The 21,724-nt window shown below is 43.2% G+C and overlaps 1 protein-coding gene across 8 annotated transcripts in view; it reads left to right on the top strand.

Moving 5' to 3' along the window:
* The first annotated feature begins 720 nt into the window (after positions 1-720).
* Positions 721-21,724, top strand: part of DLG4 (discs large MAGUK scaffold protein 4) — a 121,778-nt gene continuing 100,774 nt past the window's right edge. For 2 of the 8 annotated variants that reach the window (XM_056553232.1, XM_056553231.1), the window contains exon 1: positions 764-989. In XM_056553232.1, the coding sequence (XP_056409207.1) occupies positions 906-989 (84 nt within the window). In that variant the 5' untranslated portion in view covers positions 764-905. Of the gene's footprint in view, positions 742-762; positions 1,056-21,724 lie in introns of those variants that run through there. The other 6 variants (XM_056553233.1, XM_056553234.1, XM_056553237.1 and 3 more) reach the window with 5 other exon arrangements.

Raw genomic sequence — 21,724 nt, 5'->3', positions numbered from 1 at the left:
TGGATGATTCTCCTCATCCTCCTCTCTCTCCTGGATGATTCTCCTCATCCTCCTCTCTCCCGGATGATTCTCCTCATCCTCCTCTCTCTCCTGGATGATTCTCCTCATCCTCCTCTCTCCTAGATGATTCTCCTCATCCTCCTCTCTCCTGGATGATTCTCCTCATCCTCCTCTCTCTCCTGGATGATTCTCCTCATCCTCCTCTCTCTCCTGGATGATTCTCCTCATCCTCCTCTCTCCCGGATGAGTCTCCTCATCCTCCTCTCTCTCCTGGATGATTCTCCTCATCCTCCTCTCTCTCCTGGATGATTCTCCTCATCCTCCTCTCTCCCGGATGAGTCTCCTCATCCTCCTCTCTCTCCTGGATGATTCTCCTCATCCTCCTCTCTCTCCTGGATGATTCTCCTCATCCTCCTCTCTCCTAGATGATTCTCCTCATCCTCCTCTCTCCTGGATGATTCTCCTCATCCTCCTCTCTCCTGGATGATTCTTCTCATCCTCCTCTCTCTCCTGGATTACTTCCCCATTTTCCCCTCCTCCGCTCTCCCCCCTCCTTGCCGTGTCTCTACCCCCCCCCCCCCCTGTTGCCTGGTTGCAGCCTCCTCTCCATTCATTGCTGGTCTCCGTCATCACTCCCTCCCCCTCATTCTGCGGTTCCCTCCGTGTTTATCTGTGTGTCACTGGATGTCATAGCGGCGGCGGCAGCACTACCACCACCATCATCCTCAGCAGACCCTCCCGGTGCGGATGCTGTGATGTCACCCCCCCCTCCCAGTATGAGGTTCCCCTCTCCTCGGTGATGGAGTGACAGCGGCGGCCCCCTCTCCTCTCCTTCCACTGCAGGTTCCTCCCTGTCTCCATCATCCTCCCCCCCCCCTCCCCTTCTCTCTGTACATCGGGGGGAGATGTTTGTATCTGTTTGGTACGCCAAAAAAATGGGGAGACGTTTCATAAGCAACGTCAGGAAGGCAAAGAAACAGAGACAGCCGGTGAGTGTGAGTGAGCCCAGAGATCATGGTGAGTGTGATTGAGCCCACAGATGCAGCAGATCTCAGGTGAGTGAGAGCCGACAGATGGAGCAGAGCTCAGGTGATGTGTGAGTGAGCTGATAGATGCAGCAGAGATCGTGGTGAGTGTGAGTGAGCCGACAGATGGAACAGAGCTCAGGGGAGTGTGAGTGAGCCAACAGATACAGCAGAGATCAGGTGAGTGTGAGTGAGCCGACAGATGGAACAGAGCTCAGGTGAGTGTGAGCCGATAGATACAGCAGAGCTCAGGTGATGTGTGAGTGGGAGCCGACAGTTGCTGCAGAGCTCAGGTGATGTTAGAGTGGGAGCCGACAGATGCCGCAGAGCTTGTGTGAGTGATCTGATAGATGGAGCAGAGCTCAGGTGATGTGTGAATGTGAGTGAGCCGACAGATGAAGCAGAGCTCATGTGATGTGTGAGCCGACAGATGCAGCAGAGTTCAGGTGATGTGTGAGCTGACAGATGCAGCAGAGCTCAGGTGATATGTGAGCCGACAGATGCAGCAGAGCTCAGGTGATTTGTGAGTGTGAGCCAACAGATGCAGCAGAGCTCAGGTGATGTGTGAGTGTGAGCTGCCAGATGGAACAGAGCTCATGTGTGTGAGCCGACAGATGCAGCAGAGCTCAGGTGATGTGTGAGTGAGCCGACAGATGCAGCAGAGCTCAGGTGATGTGTGAGTGTGAGCTGACAGATGGAACAGAGCTCATGTGTGTGAGCCGACAGATGCAGCAGAGCTCAGGTGATGTATGAGTGTGAGCTTACAGATGGAACAGAGCTCATGTGGTGTAGGTGATCTGACATATGTAGCAGAGCTCATGTAGTGTGAGTGATCTGACATATGTAGCAGAGCTCATGTGGTGTAGGTGATCTGACATATGTAGCAGAGCTCATGTAGTGTGAGTGATCTGACATATGTAGCAGAGCTCATGTGGTGTGGGTGATCTGACATATGTAGCAGAGCTCATGTGGTGTAGGTGATCTGACATATGTAGCAGAGCTCATGTGGTGTAGGTGATCTGACATATGTAGCAGAGCGCATGTGGTGTAGGTGATCTGACATATGTAGCAGAGCGCATGTGGTGTAGGTGATCTGACATATGTAGCAGAGCTCATGTGGTGTGGGTGATCTGACATATGTAGCAGAGCTCATGTAGTGTGGGTGATCTGACATATGTAGCGGAGCTCATGTGGTGTGAGTGATCTGACATATGTAACGGAGCTCATGTGGTGTGGGTGATCTGACATATGTAGCAGAGCTCATGTGGTGTGGGTGATCTGACATATGTAGCAGAGCTCATGTGGTGTAGGTGATCTGACATATGTAGCAGAGCTCATGTGGTGTGAGTGATCTGACATATGTAACGGAGCTCATGTGGTGTGGGTGATCTGACATATGTAGCAGAGCTCATGTGGTGTGGGTGATCTGACATATGTAGCAGAGCTCATGTGGTGTAGGTGATCTGACATATGTAGCAGAGCTCATGTGGTGTGAGTGATCTGACATATGTAACGGAGCTCATGTGGTGTGGGTGATCTGACATATGTAGCAGAGCTCATGTGGTGTGGGTGATCTGACATATGTAGCAGAGCTCATGTGGTGTAGGTGATCTGACATATGTAGCAGGGCTCATGTGGTATGAGTAGCACATTCATCTCTGCTGTACCCGTAGGTGTGTGATCTGTAGACTCCTCACTTTCTCTGTATCTTGTGACGTCTCTAAAGAAAATGGGATGATCCTGTGACGCACTAAGATTCTCGTTGTAATGGCCGCCATGAAATGCGCTGTTGGGATATATTTGTGTCTTACCGGCAGTGAACTGTGTTATAACATGTTGTGATCTGCTGTATTGTATGGTGATATATAGCGTTGTGTAGGGATGACACCTGTAGTGCTGCTAATCCTGTATTTTGCAGTCCTTTTCCCTATGACTTTTATATAGCAGCAAAGTATTGTGATTTTGCAGTGCAGTCATGTATATTATGTGTAAGAAGAGGACAGGTTGTGGTCTGGAGATTGTGAGGAGATATCAGGAGATTGGGGTAGAAATGTATGGAGAGGACAGGATGTGTATGGAGATTATGTGAGGAGATATCAGGAAATTAGGGTAGAAATGTATGGAGAGGACAGGATGTGTATGGAGATTATGTGAGGAGATATCAGGAGATTAGGGTAGAGATGTATGGAGAGGACAGGATGTGTATGGAGATTATGTGAGGAGATATCAGGAAATTAGGGTAGAAATGTATGGAGAGGACAGGATGTGTATGGAGATTATGTGAGGAGATATCAGGAGATTAGGGTAGAGATGTATGGAGAGGACAGGATGTGTATGGAGATTATGTGAGGAGATATCAGGAGATTAGGGTAGAGATGTATGGGGAGGACAGGATGTGTATGGAGATTATGTGAGGAGGAATATCAGGAGATTAGGGTAGAGATGTATGGAGAGGACAGGATGTGTATGGAGATTATGTGAGGGGATATCAGGAGATTAGGATAGAGATGTATGGAGAGGACAGGATGTGTATGGAGATTATGTGAGGAGATATCAGGAGATTAGGGTAGTAATGTATGGAGAGGACAGGGTGTGTATGGGGATTATGTGAGGAGAGATATCAGGAGATTAGGGTAGAGATGTATGGAGAGGACAGGATGTGTATGGAGATTATGTGAGGAGATATCAGGAGATTAGGATAGAGATGTATGGAGTGGACAGGTTGTGTATGGAGATTATGTGAGGAGATATCAGGAGATTAGGGTAGAGATGTATGGAGTGGACAGGTTGTGTATGGAGATTATGTGAGGAGATATCAGGAGATTAGGATAGAGATGTATGGAGAGGACAGGATGTGTATGGAGATTATGTGAGGAGATATCAGGAGATTAGGGTAGAGATGTATGGAGAGGACAGGATGTGTATGGAGATTATGTGATGAGATATCAGGAGATTAGGGTAGAGATGTATGGAGAGGACAGGATATGTATGGAGATTATGTAAGGAGATATCAGGAGATTAGGGTAGAGATGTATGAAGAGGACAGGATGTGTATGGAGATTATGTGAGGAGAGATATCAGGAGATTAGGGTAGAGATGTATGGAGAGGACAGGATGTGTATGGAGATTGTGAGGAGATATCAGGAGATTAGGGTAGAAATGTATGGAGATTATGTGAGGAGATATCAGGAGATTAGGGCAGAGATGTATGGAGAGGACAGGATGTGTATGGAGATTATGTGAGAAGATATCAGGAGATTAGGGTAGAGATGTATGGAGAGGACAGGATGTGTAAAGACAGTATGTGAGGAGATATCTGGAGATTAGGGTAAATATGTATGGAGAGGAAAGGATGTGTATGGAGATTATGTGAGGAGATATCAGAATATTAGGGTAGAAATGTATGGAGATTATGTGAGGAGATATCAGGAGATTAGGGTAGAGATGTATGGGGAAGACAGGATGTGTATGGAGATTATGTGAGGGAGATATCAGGAGATTAGGGTAGAGATGTATGGAGAGGACAGGATGTGTATGAAGATTATGTGAGGAGATATCAGGAGATTAGGGTAGAGATGTATGGAGAGGACAGGATGTGTATGGAGATTATGTGAGGAGAGATATCAGGAGATTAGGGTAGAGATGTATGGGGAAGACAGGATGTGTATGGAGATTATGTGAGGAGAGATATCAGGAGATTAGGGTAGAGATGTATGGGGAAGACAGGATGTGTATGGAGATTATGTGAGGAGATATCAGGAGATTAGGGTAGAGATGTATGGGGAAGACAGGATGTGTATGGAGATTATGTGAGGAGATATAAGAAGATTAGGGTAGAGATGTATGGAGAGGACAGGATGTGTATGGAGATTATGTGATGAGATATCAGGAGATTAGGGTAGAGATGTATGGGGAGGACAGGATGTGTATGGAGATTATGTGAGGAGAGATATCAGGAGATTAGGGTGGAGATGTATGGAGAGGAGAGGATGTGTATGGAGATTATGTGAGGAGATATCAGGAGATTAGGGTAGAGATGTATGGAGAGAACAGGATGTGTATGGAGATTATGTGAGGAGATATCAGGAGATTAGGGTAGAGATGTATGGAGAGGACAGGATGTGTATGGAGATTATGTGAGGAGATATCAGGAAATTAGGGTAGAAATGTATGGAGAGGACAGGATGTGTATGGAGATTATGTGAGGAGATATCAGGAGATTAGGGTAGAGATGTATGGAGAGGACAGGATGTGTATGGAGATTATGTGAGGAGATATCAGGAGATTAGGGTAGAGATGTATGGGAAGGACAGGATGTGTATGGAGATTATGTGAGGAGGAATATCAGGAGATTAGGGTAGAGATGTATGGAGAGGACAGGATGTGTATGGAGATTATGTGAGGGGATATCAGGAGATTAGGATAGAGATGTATGGAGAGGACAGGATGTGTATGGAGATTATGTGAGGAGAGATATCAGGATATTAGGGTAGAAATGTATGGAGATTATGTGAGGAGATATCAGGAGATTAGGGTAGAGATGTATGGAGAGGACATGATGTGTATGGAGATTATGTGAGGGAGATATCAGGAGATTAGGGTAGAGATGTATGGAGAGGACAGGATGTGTATGGAGATTATGTGAGGAGATATCAGGAGATTAGGGTAGAGATGTATGGGAAGGACAGGATGTGTATGGAGATTATGTGAGGAGGAATATCAGGAGATTAGGGTAGAGATGTATGGAGAGGACAGGATGTGTATGGAGATTATGTGAGGGGATATCAGGAGATTAGGATAGAGATGTATGGAGAGGACAGGATGTGTATGGAGATTATGTGAGGAGAGATATCAGGATATTAGGGTAGAAATGTATGGAGATTATGTGAGGAGATATCAGGAGATTAGGGTAGAGATGTATGGAGAGGACATGATGTGTATGGAGATTATGTGAGGGAGATATCAGGAGATTAGGGTAGAGATGTATGGAGAGGACAGGATGTGTATGGAGATTATGTGAGGAGAGATATCAGGAGATTAGGGTAGAGATGTATGGGGAAGACAGGATGTGTATGGAGATTATGTGAGGAGATATCAGGAGATTAGGGTAGAGATGTATGGGGAAGACAGGATGTGTATGGAGATTATGTGAGGAGATATAAGAAGATTAGGGTAGAGATGTATGGAGAGGACAGGATGTGTATGGAGATTATGTGATGAGATATCAGGAGATTAGGGTAGAGATGTATGGAGAGGACAGGATATGTATGGAGATTATGTAAGGAGATATCAGGAGATTAGGGTAGAGATGTATGAAGAGGACAGGATGTGTATGGAGATTATGTGAGGAGAGATATCAGAAGATTAGGGTAGAGATGTATGGAGAGGACAGGATGTGTATGGAGATTGTGAGGAGATATCAGGAGATTAGGGTAGAAATGTATGGAGATTATGTGAGGAGATATCAGGAGATTAGGGTAGAGATGTATGGAGAGGACAGGATGTGTATGGAGATTATGTGAGGGAGATATCAGGAGATTAGGGTAGAGATGTATGGAGAGGACAGGATGTGTAAAGACAGTATGTGAGGAGATATCTGGAGATTAGGGTAAAGATGTATGGAGAGGACAGGATGTGTATGGAGATTATGTGAGGAGATATCAGGAGATTAGGATAGAGATGTATGTAGAGGACAGGATGTGTATGGAGATTATGTGAGGAGATATCAGGATATTAGGGTAGAAATGTATGGAGATTATGTGAGGAGATATAAGGAGATTAGGGTAGAGATGTATGGAGAGGACAGGAGGTGTATGGAGATTATGTGAGGGAGATATCAGGAGATTAGGGTAGAGATGTATGGAGAGGACAGGATGTGTATGAAGATTATGTGAGGAGATATCAGGAGATTAGGGTAGAGATGTATTGAGAGGACAGGATGTGTATGGAGATTATGTGAGGAGAGATATCAGGATATTAGGGTAGAGATGTATGGGGAAGACAGGATGTGTATGGAGATTATGTGAGGAGAGATATCAGGAGATTAGGGTAGAGATGTATGGGGAAGACAGGATGTGTATGGAGATTATGTGAGGAGATATCAGGAGATTAGGGTAGAGATGTATGGGGAAGACAGGATGTGTATGGAGATTATGTGAGGAGATATAAGAAGATTAGGGTAGAGATGTATGGAGAGGACAGGATGTATATGGAGATTATGTGAGGAGATATCAGGAGATTAGGCTAGAGATGTATGGAGAGGACAGGATATGTATGGAGATTATGTGAGGAGAGATATCAGGAGATTAGGGTAGAGATGTATGGAGATTATGTGAGGAGAGATATCAGGAGATTAGGGTAGAGATGTATGGAGAGGACAGGATGTGTATGGAGATTATGTGATGAGAGATATCAGGAGATAAGGGTAGAGATATATGAAGAGGACAGGATGTGTATGGGGATTATTTGAGGAGATATCAGGAGATTAGGGTAGAGATGTATGGAGAGGACAGGATGTGTATGGAGATTATGTGAGGAGATATCAGGAGATTAGGGTAGAAATATATGGAGATTATGTGAGGAGATATCAGGAGATTAGGGTGGAGATGTATGGAGAGGACAGGATGTGTATGGAGATTATGTGAGGGAGAGATCAGGAGATTAGGATAGAGATGTATGGAGAGGACAGGATATGTATGGAGATTATGTATGGAGATATCAGGAGATTAGGGTAGAGATGTATGAAGAGGACAGGATGTGTATGGAGATTATGTGAGGAGAGATATCAGGAGATTAGGGTAGAGATGTATGGAGAGGACAGGATGTATATGGAGATTATGTGAGGAGATATCAGGAGATTAGGCTAGAGATGTATGGAGAGGACAGGATGTGTATGGAGATTATGTGAGGAGAGATATCAGGAGATTAGGGTAGAGATGTATGGAGATTATGTGAGGAGAGATATCAGGAGATTAGGGTAGAGATGTATGGAGAGGACAGGATGTGTATGGAGATTATGTGATGAGAGATATCAGGAGATAAGGGTAGAGATATATGAAGAGGACAGGATGTGTATGGGGATTATGCGAGGAGATATCAGGAGATTAGGGTAGAGATGTATGGAGAGGACAGGATGTGTATGGAGATTATGTGATGAGATATCAGGAGATTAGGGTAGAGATGTATGAAGAGGACAGGATGTACATGGAGATTATGTGAGGAGAGATATCAGGAGATTAGGGTAGAGATGTATGGAGAAGACAGGATGTGTATGGAGATTGTGAGGAGATATCAGGAGATTAGGGTAGAAATGTATGGAGATTATGTGAGGAGATATCAGGAGATTAGGGTAGAGATGTATGGAGAGGACAGGATGTGTATGGAGATTATATGAGGGAGATATCAGGAGATTAGGGTAGAGATGTATGGAGAGGACAGGATGTGTAAAGACAGTATGTGAGGAGATATCTGGAGATTAGGGTAAAGATGTATGGAAAGGACAGGATGTGTATGGAGATTATGTGAGGAGATATCAGGATATTAGGGTAGAAATGTATGGAGATTATGTGAGGAGATATCAGGAGATTAGGGTAGAGATGTATGGAGAGGACAGGATGTGTATGGAGATTATGTGAGGAGAGATATCAGGAGATTAGGGTGGAGATGTATGGGGAAGACAGAATGTGTATGGAGATTATGTGAGGAGAGATATCAGGAGATTAGGGTAGAGATGTATGGGGAAGACAGGATGTGTATGGAGATTATGTGAGGAGATATCAAGAGATTAGGGTAGAGATGTATGGGGAAGACACGATGTGTATGGAGATTATGTGAGGAGATATAAGAAGATTAGGGTAGAGATGTATGGAGAGGACAGGATGTATATGGAGATTATGTGAGGAGATATCAGGAGATTAGGCTAGAGATGTATGGAGAGGACAGGATGTGTATGGAGATTATGTGAGGAGAGATATCAGGAGATTAGGGTAGAGATGTATGGAGATTATGTGAGGAGAGATATCAGGAGATAAGGGTAGAGATATATGAAGAGGACAGGATGTGTATGGGGATTATGTGAGAAGATATCAGGAGATTAGGGTAGAGATGTATCGAGAGGACAGGATGTGTATGGAGATTATGTGATGAGAGATATCAGGAGATAAGGGTAGAGATATATGAAGAGGACAGGATGTGTATGGGGATTATGTGAGGAGATATCAGGAGATTAGGGTAGAGATGTATGGAGAGGACAGGATGTGTATGGAGATTATGTGATGAGATATCAGGAGATTAGGGTAGAGATGTATGAAGAGGACAGGATATGTATGGAGATTATGTAAGGAGATATCAGGAGATTAGGGTAGAGATGTATGAAGAGGACAGGATGTGTATGGAGATTATGTGAGGAGAGATATCAGGAGATTAGGGTAGAGATGTATGGAGAGGACAGGATGTGTATGGAGATTGTGAGGCGATATCAGGAGATTAGGGTAGAAATATATGGAGATTATGTGAGGAGATATCAGAAGATTAGGGTAGAGATGTATGGAGAGGACAAGATGTGTATGGAGATTATGTGAGGGAGATATCAGGAGATTAGGGTAGAGATGTATGGAGAGGACAGGATGTGTAAAGACAGTATGTGAGGAGATATCTGGAGATTAGGGTAAAGATGTATGGAGAGGACAGGATGTGTATGGAGATTATGTGAGGAGATATCAGGACATTAAGGTAGAGATGTATGGAGAGGACAGGATGTGTATGGAGATTATGTGAGGGAGATATCAGGAGATTAGGGTAGAGATGTATGGAGAGGACAGGATGTGTATGAAGATTATGTGAGGAGATATCAGGAGATTAGGGTAGAGATGTATGGAGAGGACAGGATGTGTATGGAGATTATGTGAGGAGATATCAGGAAATTAGGGTAGAGATGTATGGAGAGGACAGGATGTGTATGGAGATTATGTGAGGAGAGATATCAGGAGATTAGGGTAGAGATGTATGGGGAAGACAGGATGTGTATGGAGATTATGTGAGGAGAGATATCAGGAGATTAGGGTAGAGATGTATGGGGAAGACAGGATGTGTATGGAGATTATGTGAGGAGATATCAGGAGATTAGGGTAGAGATGTATGGGGAAAACAGGATGTGTATGGAGATTATGTGAGGAGATATAAGAAGATTAGGGTAGAGATGTATGGAGAGGACAGGATGTGTATGGAGATTATGTGAGGAGAGATATCAGGAGATTAGGGTAGAGATGTATGGAGATAATGTGAGGAGAGATATCAGGAGATTAGGGTAGAGATGTATGGAGAGGACAGGATGTGTATGGAGATATCAGGAGATTAGGGTAGAAATATATGGAGATTATGTGAGGAGATATCAGGAGATTAGGGTGGAGATGTATGGAGAGGACAGGATGTGTATGGAGATTATGTGAGGGAGAGATCAGGAGATTAGGATAGAGATGTATGGAGAGGACAGGATGTGTATGGAGATTATGTGAGGAGATATCAGGAGATTAGGGTAGAGATGTATGAAGAGGACAGGATGTGTATGGGATTATGTGAGGAGATATCAGGAGATTAGGGTAGAGATGTATGGAGAGGACAGGATGTGTATGGAGATTATGTGAGGAGATATCAGGAGATTAGGGTAGAGATGTATGGAGAGGACAGGATGTGTATGGAGATTATGTGAGGAGATATCAGGAGATTAGGGTAGAAATGTATGGATAGGACAGGATGTGTATGGAGATTATGTGAGGAGATATCAGGAGATTAGGGTAGAGATGTATGGAGAGGACAGGATGTGTATGGAGATTATGTGAGGAGATATCAGGAGATTAGGGTAGAGATGTATGGGGAGGACAGGATGTGTATGGAGATTATGTGAGGAGGAATATCAGGAGATTAGGGTAGAGATGTATGGAGAGGAAAAGATGTGTATGGAGAATATGTGAGGGGATATCAGGAGATTAGGATAGAGATGTATGGAGAGGACAGGATGTGTATGGAGATTATGTGAGGAGAGATATCAGGAGATTAGGATAGTAATGTATGGAGAGGACAGGGTGTGTATGGGGATTATGTGAGGAGAGATATCAGGAGATTAGGGTAGAGATGTATGGAGAGGACAGGATGTGTATGGAGATTATGTGAGGAGATATCAGGAGATTATTAGGGTAGAGATGTATGGAGTGGACAGGTTGTGTATGGAGATTATGTGAGGAGATATCAGGAGATTAGGATAGAGATGTATGGAGAGGACAGGATGTGTATGGAGATTATGTGAGGAGATATCAGGAGATTAGGCTAGAGATGTATGGAGAGGACAGGATGTGTATGGAGATTATGTGAGGGAGATATCAGGAGATTAGGGTAGAGATGTATGGAGAGGACAGGATGTGTAAAGACAGTATGTGAGGAGATATCTGGAGATTAGGGTAAAGATGTATGGAGAGGACAGGATGTGTATGGAGATTATGTGAGGAGATATCAGGATATTAGGGTAGAAATGTATGGAGATTATGTGAGGAGATATCAGGAGATTAGGGTAGAGATGTATGGAGAGGAAAGGATGTGTATGGAGATTATGTGAGGGAGATATCAGGAGATTAGGGTAGAGATGTATGGAGAGGACAGGATGTGTATGAAGATTATGAGAGGAGATATCAGGAGATTAGGGTAGAGATGTATGGAGAGGACAGGATGTGTATGGAGATTATGTGAGGAGATATCAGGAGATTAGGGTAGAGATGTATGGAGAGGACAGGATGTGTATGGAGATTATGTGAGGAGAGATATCAGGAGATTAGGGTAGAGATGTATGGGGAAGACAGGATGTGTATGGAGATTATGTGAGGAGAGATATCAGGAGATTAGGGTAGAGATGTATGGGGAAGACAGGATGTGTATGGAGATTATGTGAGGAGATATCAGGAGATTAGGGTAGAGATGTATGGGGAAGACAGGATGTGTATGGAGATTATGTGAGGAGATATAAGAAGATTAGGGTAGAGATGTATGGAGAGGACAGGATGTATATGGAGATTATGTGAGGAGATATCAGGAGATTAGGCTAGAGATGTATGGAGAGGACAGGATGTGTATGGAGATTATGTGAGGAGAGATATCAGGAGATTAGGGTAGAGATGTATGGAGATTATGTGAGGAGAGCTATCAGGAGATTAGGGTAGAGATGTATGGAGAGGACAGGATGTGTATGGAGATTATGTGAGGAGATATCAGGAGATTAGGCTAGAGATGTATGGAGAGGACAGGATGTATATGGAGATTATGTGAGGAGATATCAGGAGATTAGGCTAGAGATGTATGGAGAGGACAGGATGTGTATGGAGATTATGTGAGGAGAGATATCAGGAGATTAGGGTAGAGATGTATGGAGATTATGTGAGGAGAGATATCAGGAGATTAGGGTAGAGATGTATGGAGAGGACATGATGTGTATGGAGATTATGTGATGAGAGATATCAGGAGATAAGGGTAGAGATATATGAAGAAGACAGGATGTGTATGGGGATTATGTGAGGAGATATCAGGAGATTAGGGTAGAGATGTATGGAGAGGACAGGATGTGTATGGAGATTATGTGAGGAGATATCAGGAGATTAGGGTAGAAATATATGGAGATTATGTGAGCAGATATTAGGAGATTAGGGTGGAGATGTATGGAGAGGACAGGATGTGTATGGACATTATGTGAGGGAGAGATCAGGAGATTAGGATAGAGATGTATGGAGAGGACAGGATGTGTATGGAGATTATGTGAGGAGAGATCAGGAGATTGGGGTAGAGATGTATGGGGAGGACAGGATGTGTATGGAGATTATGTGAGGAGGAATATCAGGAGATTAGGGTAGAGATGTATGGAGAGGACAGGATGTGTATGGAGATTATGTGAGGGGATATCAGTAGATTAGGATAGAGATGTATGGAGAGGACAGGATGTGTATGGAGATTATGTGAGGAGAGATCAGGAGATTAGGATAGAGATGTTTGGAGAGGACAGGATGTGTATGGGGATTATGTGAGGAGATATCAGGAGATTAGGGTAGAGATGTATGGAGAGGACAGGATATATATGGAGATTATGTGAGGAGAGATATCAGGAGATCAGGGTAGAGATGTATTGAGAGGACAGGTTGTGTATGGAGATTATGTGAGGAGAGATATCAGGAGATTAGGGTAGAGATATATGGAGAGGACAGGATGTGTATGGGGATTATGTGAGGAGAGATCAGGAGATTAGGGTAGAGATGTATGGAGAGGGCAGGATGTGTATGGAGATTATGTGAGGAGATATCAGGAGATTAGGATAGAGATGTTTGGAGAGGACAGGATGTGTATGGGGATTATGTGAGGAGATATCAGGAGATTAGGGTAGAGATGTATGGAGAGGACAGTATGTGTATGGAGATTATGTGAGGAGAGATATCAGGAGATTAGGGTAGAGATGTATGGGGAGGACAGGATGTGTATGGAGATTATGTGAGGAAAGATATCAGGAGATTAGGGTAGAGATGTATGGAGAGGACAGGATATGTATGGAGATTATGTGAGGAGAGATATCAGGAGATTAGGGTGGAGATATATGGAGAGGACAGGTTGTGTATGGGGATTATGTGAGGAGATATCAGGAGATTAGGGTAGAGATGTATGGAGAGGACAGGATGTGTATGAAGATTATGTGAGGAGATATCAGGAGATTAGGGTAGAGATGTATGGGGAGGACAGGATGTATATGGAGATTATGTGAGGAGATATCAGGAGATTAGGGTAGAGATGTATGGAGAGGACAGGATGTGTATGGAGATTATGTGAGGAAAGATATCAGGAGATCAGGGTAGAGATGTATGGAGAGGACAGGATGTGTAAAGACAGTATGTGAGGAGATATCTTGAGATTAAGGTAAAGATGTATGGAGAGGATAGGATGTGTATGGAGATTATGTGAGGAGATATCAGGAGATTAGGGTAGAGATGTATGGAGAGGATAGGATGTGTATGAAGATTATGTGAGGAGATATCAGGAGATTAGGGTAGAAATATATGGAGATTATGTGAAGAGATATCAGGAGATTAGGGTAGAGATGTATGGGGAGGACAGGATGTGTATGGAGGAGAGATATCAGGAGATTAGGGTAGAGATTAGGGTAGAGATGTATGGGGATGACAGGATGTGTATGGAGATTATGTGAGGAGATATCAGGAGATTAGGGTAGAGATGTATGGAGAGGACAGGATGTGTATGGAGATTATGTAAGGAGAGATATCAGGAGATTAGGGTAGAGATGTATGGGGAAAACAGGATGTGTATGGAGATTATGTGAGGAGATATCAGAAGATTAGGGTAGAGATGTATGGAGAGGACAGGATGTATATGGAGATTATGTGAGGAGATATCAGGAGATTAGGCTAGAGATGTATGGAGAGGACAGGATGTGTATGGAGATTATGTGAGGAGAGATATCAGGAGATTAGGGTAGAGATGTATGGAGATTATGTGAGGAGAGATATCAGGAGTTTAGGGTAGAGATGTATGGAGAGGACAGGATGTGTATGGAGATTATGTGAGGAGAGATATCAGGAGATTAGGGTAGAGATGTATGGGGATTATGTGAGGAGATATCAGAAGATTAGGGTAGAGATGTATGGAGAGGACAGGATGTGTATGGAGATTATGTGAGGAGATATCAGAAGATTAGGGTAGAGATGTATGGAGAGGACAGGATGTATACGGAGATTATGTGAGGAGATATCAGGAGATTAGGCTAGAGATGTATGGAGAGGACAGGATGTGTTTGGAGATTATGTGAGGCGATATCAGGAGATTAGGGTAGAGATGTATGGAGATTATGTGAGGAGAGATATCAGGAGTTTAGGGTAGAGATGTATGGAGAGGACAGGATGTGTATGGAGATTATGTGATTAGAGATATCAGGAGATTAGGGTAGAGATGTATGGAGAGGACAGGATGTGTAATGGGATTATGTGAGGAGATATCAGGAGATAAGGGTAGAGATATATGGAGAGGACAGGATGTGTATGGGGATTATGTGAGGAGATATCAGGAGATTAGGGTAGAGATGTATGGGGAGGACAGGATATATATGGAGATTATGTGAGGAGATATCAGGAGATAAGGGTAGAGATATATGGAGAGGACAGGATGTGTATGGGGATTATGTGAGGAGATATCAGGAGATTAGGGTAGAGATGTATGGAGAGGACAGGATGTGTATGGAGATTATGTGAGGAGATATCAGGAGATAAGGGTAGAGATATATGGAGAGGACAGGATGTGTATGGGGATTATGTGAGGAGATATCAGGAGATTAGGGTAGAGATTTATGGAGAGGACAGGATGTGTATGGAGATTATGTGAGGAGATATCAGGAGATTAGGGTAGAGATGTATGGAGAGGACAGGATGTGTATGGAGATTATGTGAGGAGATATCAGGAGATTAGGATAGAGATGTTTGGAGAGGACAGGATGTGTATGGAGATTATGTGAGGAAAGATATCAGGAGATCAGGGTAGAGATGTATGGAGAGGACAGGATGTGTAAAGACAGTATGTGAGGAGATATCTTGAGATTAAGGTAAAGATGTATGGAGAGGATAGGATGTGTATGGAGATTATGTGAGGAGATATCAGGAGATTAGGGTAGAGATGTATGGAGAGGATAGGATGTGTATGGAGATTATGTGAGGAGATATCAGGAGATTAGGGTAGAAATATATGGAGATTATGTGAAGAGATATCAGGAGATTAGGGTAGAGATGTATGGGGAGGACAGGATGTGTATGGGGATTATGTGAGGAGATATTAGGAGATTAGGGTAGAGATGTATGGAGAGGACAGGATGTGTATGGAGATTATGTGAGGAGATATATCAGGAGATTAGGGTAGAGATGTATGGAGAGGACAGGATGTGTATGGAGATTATGTGAAGAGATATATCAGGAGATTAGGATAGGGATGTATGGGGAGGACAGGATGTGTATGGGGTTTATGTGAGGAGATATCAGGAGATTAGGGTAGAGATGTATGGAGAGGACAGGATGTGTATGGAGATTATGTGAGGAGATATCAGGAGATTAGGATAGAGATGTATGGAGAGGACAGGATGTGTATTGAGATTATGTGAGGAGATATCAGGAGATTAGGGTAGAGATGTATGGGGAGGACAGGATGTGTATGGAGATTATGTGAGGAGATATCAGGAGATTAGAGTAGAGATGTATGGAGATTACAGGATGTGTATGGAGATTATGTTAGGAGAGATATCAGGAGATTAGGGTAGAAATGTATGGAGATTATGTGAGGAGATATCAGATCAGGGTAGAGATGTATGGAGAGGACAGGTTGTGTATGGGGATTATGTGAGGTGAGATATCAGGAGATTAGGGTAGAGATGTATGGATAGGACAGGATGTGTATGGAGATTATGTGAAGAGAAATATCAGGAGATTAGGGTAGATATCTATGGAGAGGACAGGATGTGTATGGAGATTATGTGAGGAGAGATATCAGGAGATTAGGGTAGAGATGTATGGAGAGGACGGGATGTGTATGGAGATTATGCGAGGAGAGATATCAGGAAATTATGGTAGATATATATGGAGAGGACAGGATGTGTATGGAGATTATGTGAGGAGAGATATCAGGAGATTAGTTTAGAGATATATGGAGAGGACAGGATGTGTAAAGAGAGTATGTGAGGAGATATCAGGATATTAGGGTAGAGATGTATGGAGAGGACAGGATGTGTATGGAGATTATGTGGGAAAGATATCAGGAGATTAGGGTAGAAATGTATGGAGATTATGTCAGGAGATTTCAGGAGATTAGGGTAGAGATGTATGGAGAGGACAGGATGAGTATGGAGATTATGTGAGGAGATATTAGGAGATTATTAGGGTAGAGATGTATGGAGAGGACAGGTTGTGTATGGAGATAATGTGAGGAGATATCAGGAGATTAGGGTAGAGATGTATGGAGAGGACAGGATGTGTATGGAGATTATGTGAGGAGATATCAGGAGATTAGGGTAGAGATGTATGGAGAGGACAGGATGTGTATGGGGATTATGTGAGGAGATATCAGGAGATTAGGGTAGAGATGTATGGAGAGGACTGGTTGTGTATGGAGATTATGTGAGGAGACATCAGGAGATTAGGGTAGAGATGTATGGATAGGACAGGATGTGTATGGAGATTATGTGAGGAGATATCAGGAGATTAGGGTAGAGATGTATGGAGAGGACAGGATGTGTATGGGGATTATGTGAGGAGATATCAGGAGATTAGGGTAGAGATGTATGGAGAGGACAGGTTGTGTATGGGGATTATGTGAGTAGAGATATCAGGAGATTAGGGTAGAGATGTATGGGGATTATGTGAGGAGGGATATCAGGAGATTAGGGTAGAGATGTATGGAGAGCACAGGATGTGTATGGAGATTATGTGAGGAGATATCAGGAGATTAGGGTAGAGATGTATGGAGAGGACAGGATGTGTATGGAGATTATGTGAGGAGAGATATCAGGAGATTAGGGTAGAGATGTATGGAGAGGACAGGATGTGTATGGAGATTATGTGAGGAGAGATATCAGGAGATTAAGGTAGAGATGTATGAGGAGGACAGGATGTGTATGGAGATTGTGAGGAGATATCAGGAGATTAGGGTAGAGATGTATTGAGAGGAGAGGATGTGTATGGAGATTATGTGAGGAGATATCAGGAGATTAGGGTAGAGGTGTATGGGGAGGACAGGATGTGTATGGAGATTATGTGAGGAGATATCAGGAGATTAGGGTAGAGATGTATGGGGAGGACAGGATGTGTATGGAGACTATGTGAGGAGAGATATCAGGAAATTATGGTAGATATATATGGAGAGGACAGGATGTGTATGGAGATTACGTGAGGAGAGATATCAGAAGATTAGGGTAGAGATGTATGGAGAGGACAGGATGTGTATGGAGATTATGTGAGGAGATATCAGGAGATTAGGGTAGAAATGTATGGAGATTATGTGAGGAGATATCAGGAGATTAGGGTAGAGATGTATGGAGAGGACAGGATGAGTATGGAGATTATGTGAGGAGATATCAGGAGATTATTAGGGTAGAGATGTATGGAGAGGACAGGATGTGTATGGAGATTATGTGAGGGAGATATCAGGAAATTAGGGTAGAGATGTATGGAGAGGAGAGGATGTGTGTGGAGATTATGTGAGGAGATATCAGGAGATTAGGGTAGAGATGTATGGAGAGGACAGGATTTGTATGGAGATTATGTGAGGAGATATCAGGAGATTAGGGTAGAGGTGTATGGAGAGGACAGGATGTGTATGGAGATTATGTGAGGAGAGATATCAGGAGATTAGGCTAGAGATGTATGGAGAGGACAGGATGTGTATGGAGATTATGTGAGGAGATATCAGGAGATTAGGGTAGATATGTATGGAGAGGAGAGGATGTGTATGGAGATTATGTGAGGAGATATCAGGATATTAGGGTAGAGATGTATGGAGAGGACAGGATGTGTATGGAGATTATGTGAGGAGTTATCAGGAGATTAGGGTAGAGATGTATGGGGAGGACAGGATGTGTATGGAGATTATGCGAGGAGAGATATCAGGGAATTAGGGTAGAGATGTATGGAGAAGACAGGATGTGTAAAGAGATTATGTGAGGAGAGATATCAGGAAATTATGGTAGATATATATGGAGAGGAAAGTATGTGTATGGAGATCATGTGAGGAGAGATATCAGGAGATTAGGGTAGAGATGTATGGAGAGGACAGGATGTGTAAAGAGAGTATGTGAGGAGATATCAGGAGATTAGGGTAGAGATGTATGGAGAGGACAGGATGTGTATGGAGATTATGTGAGGAGATATCAAGAGATTAGGATAGAGATGTATGGAGAGGACAGGATGTGTATGGGGATTATGTGAGGAGATATCAGGAGATTAGGGTAGAGATGTATGGAGAGGACAGGATGTGTATGGAGATTATGTGAGGAGATATCAGGAGATTAGGGTAGAGATGTATGGAGAGGACAGGATGTGTATGGAGATTATGTGAGGAGATATCAGGAGATTAGGGTAGAGATGTATGGAGAGGACAGGATGTGTATGGAGATTATGTGAGGAGAGATATCAGGAGATTAGGGTAGAGATGTATGGGGAGGACAGGATGTGTATGGAGATTATGTGAGAAAATATCAGAAGATTAGGGTAGAGATGTATGGAGATTATGTGAGGAGAGATATCAGGAAATTAGGGTAGAGATGTATGGAGATTATGTGAGGAGAGATATCAGGAGATTAGGGTAGAGATGTATGGAGAGGACAGGATGTGTATGGAGATTATGTGAGGAGATATATCAGGAGATTAGGATAGAGATGTATGGAGAGGACAGGATGTGTATGGAGATTATGTGAGGAGAGATATCAGAAGATTAGGGTAAAGATGTATGGAGAGGACAGGATGTGTATGGAGATTATGTGAGGAGATATCAGGAGATTAAGGTAGAGATGTATGGAGAGGAGAGGATGTGTATTGAGATTATGTGAGGAGAGATATCAGGAAATTAGGGTAGAGGTGTATGGGGAGGACAGGATGTGTATGGAGATTATGTGAGACGATATCAGGAGATTAGGGTAGAGATGTATGGAGAGGACAGGATGTGTATGGAGATTATGTGAGGAGAGATATCAGAAGATTAGGGTAGAGATGTATGGAGAGGACAGGATGTGTATGGAGATTATGTGAGGAGATATCAGGAGATTAGGGTGGAGATGTATGGAGAGGAGAGGATGTGTATGGAGATTATGTGAGGAGATATCAGGAGATTAGGGTAGAGATGTATGGAGAGGACAGGAGGTGTATGGAGATTATGTGAGGAGATATCAGGAGATTAGGGTAGAGATGTATGGGAAGTACAGGAGGGGAAGGAGATTATGTGAGGAGATATCAGGAGATTATTGTAGAGATGTATGGAGAGGACAGGATGTGTTTGGAGATTATGTGAGGAGATATCAGGAGATTAGGGTAGAGATGTATGGGAAGCACAGGATGTGTATGGAGATTATGTGAGGAGATATCAGGAGATTAGGGTAGAAATGTATGGGGAGGACAGGATGTGTATGGAGATTATGTGAGGAGATATATCAGGAGATTATTATAGAGATGTATGGAGAGGACAGGATGTGTATGGAGATTATGTGAGGAGAGATATCAGAAGATTAGGGTAGAGATGTATGGAGAGGACAGGATGTGTATGGAGATTATGTGAGGAGATATCAGGAGATTAATGTAGAGATGTATGGAGAGGAGAGGATGTGTATGGAGATTATGTGAGGAGAGATATCAGGAGATTAGGGTAGAGGTGTATGCGGAGGACAGGATGTGTATGGAGATTATGTGAGGCGATATCAGGAGATTAGGGTAGAGATGTATGGAGAGGACAGGATGTGTATGGAGAATATGTGAGGAGAGATATCAGAAGATTAGGATAGAGATGTATGGAGAGGACAGGATGTGTATGGAGATTATGTGAGGAGATATCAGGAGATTAGGGTGGAGATGTATGGAGAGGAGAGGATGTGTATGGAGATTATGTGAGGAGATATCAGGAGATTAGGGTAGAGATGTATGGAGAGGACAGGAGGTGTATGGAGATTATGTGAGGAGATATCAGGAGATTAGGGTAGAGATGTATGGGAAGGACAGGATGTGTATGGAGATTATGTGAGGAGATATCAGGAGATTATTGTAGAGATGTATGGAGAGGACAGGATGTGTATGGAGATTATGTGAGGAGATATCAGGAGATTAGGGTAGAGATGTATGGGAAGCACAGGATGTGTATGGAGATTATGTGAGGAGATATCAGGAGATTAGGGTAGAAATGTATGGAGAGGACAGGATGTGTATGGAGATTATGTGAGAAGATATCAGAAGATTAGGGTAGAGATGTATGGAGAGGACAGGATGTGTATGGAGATTATGTGAGGAGAGATATCAGGAGATTAGGGTAGAGATGTATGGAGATTATGTGAGGAGAGATATCAGGAGATTAGGGTAGAGATGTATGGAGAGGACATTATGTGTATGGGGATTATGTGAGGAGATATCAGGAGATTAGGGTAGAGATGTATGGAGAGAACAGGATGTGTATGGAGATTATATGAGGAGATATATCAGGAGATTAGGATAGAGATGTATGGAGAGGACAAGATGTGTATGGAGATTATGTGAGGAGATATCAGGAGATTAGGGTAGAGATGTATGGAGAGGACAGGTTGTGTATGGAGATTATGTGAGGAGATATCAGGAGATTAAGGTAGAGATGTATGGAGAGGAGAGGATGTGTATGGAGATTATGTGAGGAGAGATATCAGAAGATTAGGGTAGAGATGTTTGGAGAGGACAGGATGTGTATGGAGATTATGTGAGGAGAGATATCAGAAGATTAGGGTAGAGATGTATGGAGAGGACAGGATGTGTATGGAGATTATGTGAGGAGATATCAGGAGATTAGGGTAGAGATGTATGGAGAGGACAGGTTGTGTATGGAGATTATGTGAGGAGATATCAGGAGATTAAGGTAGAGATGTATGGAGAGGAGAGGATGTGTATGGAGATTATGTGAGGAGA

Source organism: Hyla sarda, unplaced genomic scaffold (assembly GCF_029499605.1).
Source record: "Hyla sarda isolate aHylSar1 unplaced genomic scaffold, aHylSar1.hap1 scaffold_262, whole genome shotgun sequence".
NCBI lineage: Eukaryota > Metazoa > Chordata > Amphibia > Anura > Hylidae > Hyla > Hyla sarda.
Note: the sequence above shows the minus strand (reverse complement) of the source record. Positions and strands in the feature narration are given on the sequence as shown.